This window comes from Strix aluco, chromosome 3, assembly GCF_031877795.1.
Source record: "Strix aluco isolate bStrAlu1 chromosome 3, bStrAlu1.hap1, whole genome shotgun sequence".
In the NCBI taxonomy this organism is placed as follows: Eukaryota; Metazoa; Chordata; class Aves; order Strigiformes; family Strigidae; genus Strix; species Strix aluco.
In genome coordinates this window covers 50303201-50312448 of record NC_133933.1, presented here as the reverse complement: position 1 = coordinate 50312448, position 9248 = coordinate 50303201, and the positions used below count along the sequence as shown (strand labels likewise).

Sequence of the window (9248 nt, the reverse complement as noted above, 5' to 3'; positions counted from 1 at the left end):
CAGCTCACACTGCATCACTTTAAGATTTTAGAAGCGAGGTGTGGAGCTTTCAGTTTTTGAAATAACTTGAATGTCACCATTCATGGATGTTGGGAAATGTGGATGGCAGCTTCAGTTTTACTCAATTTTCCCCCATTTCCTTGTTTGTGCGTGGATTTTGTTTGTTTTTTTTTTTTCTTGATGAAACAACAATAACATGATTTAGCATTGCTGAATGGAGTATAACAGAGAAGGCTATATAGGAGGATGCTACATTAATGTAGCAAGGTGCAAGAAGGAGGCCCGGGCAGGCGCACAGGGCGCGGGTAGTGCAGCCGCCTCAGGGGGCAGCTGCCGCGGGGCCTCCGCCTGTCCCCGGCAAGGGCCCCGCCCCACCCCGCCCCGGCGTGACGCGCTCAGTGCGCGCCCGGCGGGAGCGCAGAGCCGGTACCGCTCCTCGCTCCCCGGCCATGTTCCCCTCGGCGCCCGCCTCCCCGCGGACCCCCGGCGGGTCGGCCCGCAGGAACCTCGGCAGCGCCGCTGCCAGCCCTCTCGCCCGGCCGGGTGGCAGGAAGAACCTGGCCGTCGTGGCGGCAGCCAGCTCCCCGGTGCTGTTCTCCCCGGTGGCGCGGAGGAGCGGCTCCCTCTCCGCCCGGTGAGTCCCGCCCCCTCCGCCCGGCCGGGCCGGGCCCCGCGCGGGGCGCGCGAGCCGCCTTTTCCCGCCGGGCCGTGGCCCAGCCCCGCCCCTCCCGGCGCGCTCTGAGGCTCCGGGGGCCGGCGCCCCCCGCTCCCGCCCGCCTCGGGCCGCGCCGCTCGGCCCCGGCGTTTCCCCTGTCCCGCCCTTCCCCGGTTCGGGAGCAAACCCCGAGCCTTCCGTTGCCCGGGTTCCGTGGCGGGCGCCGCAGTCGGGGGTTGCGGGGGCCGCCTTAGGAACACAGCCAAAACCCGGCTGCAGACACGGAGGCTTTTCGTTAGATGAAATCATCAGGCCTTACTGAGTAAAAGGAGGGGGAAAAGAGTCATTTGGTCGTGTGTAATAGTCAGCATTTACATTATATTGGTCCTGTGCCTCTGTAACTACTAAGGCAGGTTTCTGAACGAGCCTAATGAGGGCTCTGCTGGGAAGCTCTTGCTTTCACCTACGCAAGAAGGTTTAACAAAATACTTTGCCTCTCTTTGCAAACCTTGCCTCATTTTTATATGCTCAAGCCACTGTAGGCTACAACATTGCTGTTTCCCGAATATAGTTTTACCATTTGTTTTTCTGTTGGATGTATTGTAAGATACTCAGTATCTGATCATCCTTAAATCTCTTTTCAATGATTTTTCTACGACATCTTTTTGAGATGTGTGTGCGCTAGGTCATCCTAGTACTCAAGAAGCTGTATGTGGAGTTGTCAGGATGTTTTCTGTTCTGCCTTTTATTCTGTATTTAGTCACTCGAATGTTCTGTTTGCAGTTTGACTGTCCTAAATAATACTGCACTGTCAAGGCACTGCCACTCTGATAGTTGGCTTCTTTTATGACTGTGCTGAAGATTTTAGACACCTGTACAGATTTATAGAATGGAACCTTTCCTGCAGTGTACAAATTAGCCTTTATTTCCTCTGTATTATTTTTGCTTATTGCTTTCTTTTATACAGGGTTTGGTCTACAGTAAGACTTTTCCTCATATCTCCCAGCTGGATTTCTTCAGGAATCTTCGATAAGGGATCTTTTTGAAAGATTTGGGGAAATTTAACTACTTAATATTGTCTGGATTGTATTCACTGACTTTTTTTCCAGCATATTCTGATAGAACTTCTAGGCATAACTTTTTTGTATGAAAGGGAAAGAAAAAAAAAAAAGCTGTGAAAGTTACTAATCTATGTTTACTCATTTTGTTCATTTACTTTCATACAGGAGTAGTAAGACTATTAGTCTGTGGTTTCTTAGGTGCTCTCAAATCATTTGTAGGATATTTGATATACTCACTTCTCATGGTAGCGAATTTTGACTGAAACATTTTATAGTTGAACAGTTTTAAGGTTCTTTAAAAGTATAAATATACAATACCACATGTTCAGTGTTATAAATATCTCTTATTAGCATTTGAATTTGAGTGTTCCTCAGATGTATCCCTAATATAGGAAAAATATGAAAATAATAAGAACCTCTGTATTTAAAAAGTAGATAAAATAGTAAAAGTTTAGGCATTTCCCTACCCCTCCCTGCCCACTTACCCTCTTTCTCCCCTTCCATATGAATCAAAACTCAGATTTAACATGAGCCCCAGATCAACTTCAGGGACTCAGAATCTCTTTTCTCAGGGACAGCTAGTTGTTTATCACAACAACAAGATTGCCCATTTTCAGTTTGGGGGAACTTTTACTTCAGGTCTATTTAATATGGTGTTTTTCCATACCGGGTGTCAGGCTTGTCTTCTAGCAGTGTATCATCATCTTTTGGCATTTCACACTGGGGAGGTCTGTGGAGTCATTTTACTCATGAGGAGAAATAAAGAGAGGGCAGTGTCTTCTAAAAGCAGAGAAATTTACCCACTTAATCATGTTCAAAAGCGAAGACAGACCTATGCTGTTCCAGAGAGAGAAGGTGGGAGAAGATGCAAAGCAGCTTTTATAAATTACATTGTGAAACAAATAATGACTGAAATGGATAAGAACTGCAGTCTCCCCAGTAAAGCAAGGGCAGCGGAAGTGCTAGCTCATCCAAGCTGCCATGGCTGTTCAGTGTCGCACAGTGCGTCGTGCCCAGCAGCAGTGTCAGAGCTGGGGATGGAAACAGGCCCTGTGGTCAGGGGAGAACTTCTCTTGAGCTTCTCCTGGCATTGTGGCTAGCCTTATTCTGTAGATAACCAGAATACAGAGAAGTTGAACAGTGATGTTGTTGCTGGTGGAGGAATGCATATTTAAAGTCAGTTCTTTAAAAAAATAAAGGAATTTGACAGCTAACAACTTGTAAGGAGGCCACCAAATTACTGCTTTAGATGGTGCTCCCAGAGGGAGCATGTTTATTTTACATAAACCCATTTCATCACATCTGTTTCTAAACAGATAATAAGTAAATGTCTGTTGAAACTGATGAAGAAACAACAAAAGACTGTAACTTTTTGTTTTTCTTTAAGAGCAACTCCTACCAGAGTTATCCAGCATCCCTCAGCAAGTGAGACTATCAACTATGATGTTAAGGCTTTTGGATCATCTCTGCCTGTTAAGGTTATGGAAGCCCTGAAGAAGGCTGATGGTAAGAACTGATTTTATCTGTTATTTTTCTTATGAAAATTGACAGTTGAGAGAAATGTTAACACGTTGTTGATGCCATTTAAATGCTGACTTTACAGCGGAAGTGGAAATGTTTGTGCCTTGGTTTGAATCCAGTGTGGTTACCTATGTAACTGTAATTGTAATAATGCCCATGTGGGTATGGATGCATGTAAATATCCATCAGGTGCTGTCTTAACCAATATCTCATAAAATCCAAGGTTATAAAGAATAGTAGTTTTTTAGTAACTTTTGCTGATTAGATCTTTCTCACCTTTTTCACTTGTTTTGATTCTGTTGTGTCCTAGAATGGATGTCTAATTTTATTTAATTTATTTTTAATCCACATTTGTTATCACTTCTAAAAGCCCCAGTGATACAAACCTTTCCCTGAGTTTAAGAAATTGGTCTCCTAAGCATTTTTTCCCTGTGGATGAGTTTTCTTTCTATAGTAGATATAAGAGGAACCAAAAAAGTGTATCTTAAAAATAATCTTAAAAATTGACAAGCAGTTAAAAAAATCTATTATAATCTGGTGTAAATTGATGGAAATAGCTTCTAGGATTGTCTTACTTTTCACTCGCAAAAGTTGAGTGTTTGTCAAATGGATTTTTAAACTATAAGTAGTAATTTGGTATCTTGATCAAATGCATCAAAATTCTAGCATGGAATTTAATAGAAAGTTTATTTCTTATTTTCATATGAGAATGAAAGTTTATCAGTTTTAAGGTTACTCTGCAGTGTTTTAAAAATCTGAATGCTTTAAAAAAATTACTTTTTATTTAGCTAATGACCAGCTGAGCGTTCAAGTGGATGAAAGTGGATGGGCCTGGCTAGTCCATAAAGAGAGGCTGATTATTTGGAAGATTGGTCAGTCTCCAGTAGCTAAGGTAACTGAAAGATCAAGATGGAAAAATTTCTGTATGTTATGCTAGTTGCATAAGTTACTCAGTTGTGGTTTTTTCTTTATAAACTGGAGCTTGTCTGGTTCCCCCAAAAGTAGTAGGATTGGTATGGAGTCACACTAACAAAGTAACTGAAACTCAAACTTGTGAGGGACCTTAACATTTTTATATTCCTTTCTTCATTTTTATTTGTCACCTTAACACTAAGGTTAATTCTTTGCAGTTTAATAGGTGTGTCTCATGTTAGATAGTCTTGATAAAGCTTCTTTTAATAGTTAAAAACTAGTTGATACGTTACAGACTGGTTTAGATTATTCTGGGACTGATTTTCAACTTGTCAAAAAAAAAAAAGGTTAGTTTCACATGTGCTGAACATATGTTTCATCTAGGTTTCTTACGTCAAGAAATTTTTCTGCCCTCTGGGCAGTGTTTCTTTCAGCATCATTTCAATGAATAGTAAGTATGGTCAGAGGAAACCTGCAGTTACAAAATCAGTATTTTCTGATTAGTGCAATGTCAGTTACTTATACAGATTCTGCACTTACGGTGGAGTGGCAGATATATGCATTCTGGTACTTGCAGAGATTTCTTCAAGGGATTAAAATTCTTCTGATTGTTTACCTTTGTGGGGGCAGAGAGGAGTGTTTCCCCTCTCCAGTCTGCTTAGTACCTAGTGAGCTTTCTCAAGCAATTCTAGTTTTAATTTTGTTTTACTGCCTTGTTAACATAATCTGTTAAGGAACGGTCAAGTAATTGCACCTCTGAAAGAAGTAATTCAATACTGTAGTGTTGAGAAACACTCAGAAATAACTAAAGAAAAACAGTGATACTTGAAAATACACAAGTAGGTGGTTTTTAGCTCTTTGCTGGTTGTGACAACCTGGCTGAAAGTGTCACATTCTTTTGGTTCGTTTATACAGTGTCTGAGCTGGTTGAAAATTAATTTTTAACAGGGTCAAAAAGTCTAAAGACTTTGGGGCAGAGGAATAATTTTTTTCAGTATCATATTTATTATGGCATCTCTTTCTTTCTTACAGTTATCTCTGTGCAAGGAACTGCAGCTGCCACCCAGTGACTTCCAGTGGAGTTCTAGTTTAGCAGCTATATCTTGTCTGAGTTCCTCAGGTGAAGCACCTTCTCTGCAGGTGATCAACTGCTAAATTTTAGTGTTTAAATATACTTTTAGAGTAACTCTGAGTATACGCTATTTTATCAACTACTTATCTGAAAACTGCATTTGCTGGTGTACTATGTATTCAAAAGGTCAGGACTGATAGTTTGCAATAAATATGCTTGAAATAAACAAAATCCTGCTAGTCTTTTCAAATGACACCATTTATGTGTTATAGGATCAGATTAAATAGTAGTTTTCCGAAGGATTACTTGGCGTGCTTTCATAACAAACAAAAATACAGTAAACAAAGAAGTACTGCAGTAATAAACACCAGGGCAAATGTTCGGTCTAAGTAAGTGTAATTTAAATGCATGCTGGCTGAAAAAGTTGTTCAGTAGTAGTTTCATTCTGAGTACACGTGAATGAGAAGCAAACACCAGCACCCTGCCTTGGCTGGTCTTTATAAGGAAGCTGGCACTGTGAGGACAGATGATTTAATCTGTCTTGACTGATTACTTTCCTAAGTGCCTTTTTGTAACATACTGTGCTAGAGAGTGAGGTTTCAAGATCAGTTAAGTTTTCTCAAAGTATGTTAATGTGTCTGCTACTATCATTCGTGAACAAAAGAAGCTCTCATTTTCAGCTTGGGTATAGTTTTCAGTTATTATATGTGATGCTTTAATAAAACTGGATAAGCAGTTGTCTTTGGAAGGAAGAAGGAGCACAGAATATGTAATAGGATCTTTTCTTTTGACTTGTTATTGTGTTACACTTCCAGATGATGAAAAGCAATCTTAATATCTTGTGATTAGCTCATAAAACTCTAAATGCTCTATGACTTAGTCATATCCAAAAAAATTTGAGGAAATAATACATCTGAACAAAGATTATATTTTTTTTTAAATTTCATCTTTCTTCAGCATGTGAGCTATGCATGGATACTGTGATTTTATGGAGTGAAGTATAAATATTAGTGATAGAAAATATTTCACTAAAATGAAAATTGTTAAATAATGGGCAGGAATCACAAAGGACAATGCATTCTGTGGTGATGCTTTGTTATGATGTTCATTAGCCAACTGCTTTCCTTTGTGAAGATCTGTCTATAGTCAAAAATCAGAAAACTCCAGGGAGCTCAATAATAGCTCTGAGCTACAGTTCTATTGTTCTGTGATTTTTTTTTTTTTTTTTTTTTTTTCTTCTTTCCAACAACCAGTAGATTAGGTACAATGCTTTCTGTCTGAATCTCGACTTGAACACAGTCTCTTACTTCATGCTTTGAATTTGGTATCTGAGTGATTTCCCGAGTCAGAAACCCTAATGTAGGCACACTGTGGGCTTATGTCTTTATGAAGACAAGAGCCACAGTATGATTTGGTATTTCTCTTAATGACACTAGAGCAGTTTCTTTATTAAATTATAGTTTGCATTTTAAGTCTTCCATAGTAGCTTATAACTCTTGGTGTCTGGAATTCCCCACAGGCTCTTTTCTGTCTTGCAACTGTAAGTTCTGTTTGCATTTCAGTAGCAGACCCTGAATTATCAGGAATAAGAAGCAGTAGAAGATACTATTGTTAGCAAAAGAAGCAAGTATAACATTCCCTGCACTTATTAAGTTACGCTACAGAATCATTTTGCAACTCAGTTTTAGGTTTGTCAGTGTGCACTCATATGTATTTAGTACTTTTTTGTATGTTTGTCACCTACAATCTAGATATGTAAAATAACATGTTTTAGTTAAAGCTGCAGTCTGGTTATTATTATCTTGCATGTTCTGTTAATTATTTTCTCACTTCAAGTCTCTGGCAATAATGGTTGCTACCAGCGAAGGTTCTGTGCGCTACTGGCCCAATCTTGCACATGAAGGTTCCTATACAGAGACTTCTACGGACTTTGGAGGCTCTCTGTGCAGTTTCCTAACAGCAGTAAAGGTACAGTATGATTTATATTAAAATACTGCTTTAATTCCTTATTTAAAAATAAAAAAGCATGTTCCACATTATCAGTCCTAAATCTCCAATAAATGTTGCAAAGCAAAGTATCAGACATCCTGAGGAGTAATTTCAGAGATTGTTGATGATTGGGATGATCTTAAGTAGCAGAGATGAATGGTAGTCATAAATAATAATGTTAATGTTGGCGAAGCATACAGGATTCAACCACAAGGTTAACAGGACTGGTTTGGTACCTCAGCCTATGAGGAGTATCAGTATTGCTACTGTGATTACTTCCAGTGGTAGAAACGCTGCTGTCACAGCAGAGAGAACTACAGAAGCAGAGAACTACTTCTTCTGAATCCGCAGACCACACACTCAGTGTCTTGTGGTACAGCTCACTAGCGACTGAATTTGAGAGACTTCTGTATGAAAGTAGTGAACAAATATATTATGAATTGTTCTTAGAAATTCCATTTTCTGCTGTTGATGTGCCTAAATGGGGAAAACTCTCAAAATGAATACATCCAAAATTCAATGTGTTACAGTATGTGTTATCTGCAGAACTACTTATTATCAATTAAATTACATTTTATCCCATGACCTTTTCAACATCTGCTGTTCATATCCTGTATTATAAATATTAGAGCATCAGCATGTCATAAACGCTTGTAAACCTAATCAGAAGACAGTGATCTTAATGACGAATGTTAAGAAACACTAATATGTATCTACCCTATTAGAGCTGAATTGTGCCCAAGTATCAGATATCAGGATGAGGAAAGCAAGGTCTTATTACATCTGTAGTTGAAACATTGACATCAATATGAATTCTTTTTTTTTTTTTTTTTTCAGAGCAGAACCCTTTTATTAATCAGTGTTCTAAGGCTGTGTTATTACGTATATGACAACTACTTAATTAGTCATCCTGTTACTGGGCATGTTTAACCTTTAGAAAAATTTTCATATAGTATGATGATGAAAACAGTGGTGGTTTTTTGTGGGTTTTCTGGGGTGTGATGGATTTATTTATTTATTTAATTAATTTTGTTCTGTGAATGTTTCCTGTACAGGTAAACTGTTTGTTATTTTGGCAATCTCCAGGCCCTTAGCATTCTTTTTTTTTTTTTTTTTTGAAATTGTTGTACATCTTACAGGCTTTGTTTGTTCCCTGTAACATACAAACTGATCAGTTTTGAATTGAAAGCACCTTTTTTTTAATGCCTTGGTGGCAGGGGGCATGAAGGCTATGTCTATGTTAGCAAGTAGTGAAAAGCAATAGTTGAGAATCTATAAAGTAAAAATGTTAGTGCTGAGGCAATACCACTATCTACACTGGTCATTTTGGGGAGGGGGTTGTTATTTTAAACTAGTTCCAGCCTAGCTGCATGCAGTGAATGTCTGTTAGTTAGGTCAGAGCCCATCTTTCAGTTCAGTTTCATTCCAAGGGTGTACAGCTGGTACACTCGAACTGCTCTGTCATGTGATGTGATCCAGCAGGTCTGTGGCATGTGGGGACTCACAGAAGGTCGCTTCAGAAACAACTCTTGATACTAATTAAAGTGCTAATGTAGATGCACCCATTAAGACAGGCAAGAGATGCACTAACAGAAGTCTCTGCCTCCTAAATGAGATGTATAAGCACCTACAATGGAGTGCATATTTTGCATACTGCACAAAACTTTTCACATCTTCTTAGTGCAAAGGTAATGCTAGTTTTCATCATTAGGATTACATCAGGTTTTAGTTCTGTTGTTAAACTGAAATGGAATTTCAAGGATAAAAATATCATGCGATGGTAAGAAAATAGGCCTCTGCCAGTGCTAAGTACTGGTCAGATGTTTGACTTGATGCTAATGTTTATTATTTCTTAAAGAAAGCCAAAACAAAAATAAAAACCAACAACAACAACAAAAAACCCCAACAGAAAACAACTTATTTCTTTGTACGTGCGCAATTTTTATTAATGGTCTGACACTAGATTTGTGATATCTTTTCTCAGTTATACAGTCACTAATGCACTATTCATTTTCTAATTACCTATCCCAGTCTTATT

General features: G+C 39.0%; 1 protein-coding gene across 1 annotated transcript in view; it reads left to right on the top strand.

Annotated features, from left to right (window-relative positions):
- Positions 1 to 394: 394 nt before the first annotated feature.
- NUP133 (nucleoporin 133) overlaps positions 395 to 9248 on the top strand; it is a 36849-nt gene continuing 27995 nt past the window's right edge. Inside the window, exons 1-5 of the mRNA XM_074818491.1 lie at positions 395 to 634; positions 3104 to 3222; positions 4026 to 4129; positions 5182 to 5289; positions 7058 to 7189. Of these exons, the coding sequence (XP_074674592.1) occupies positions 450 to 634; positions 3104 to 3222; positions 4026 to 4129; positions 5182 to 5289; positions 7058 to 7189 (648 nt within the window). The 5' untranslated portion in view covers positions 395 to 449. The remainder of the gene's footprint in view (positions 635 to 3103; positions 3223 to 4025; positions 4130 to 5181; positions 5290 to 7057; positions 7190 to 9248) is intronic.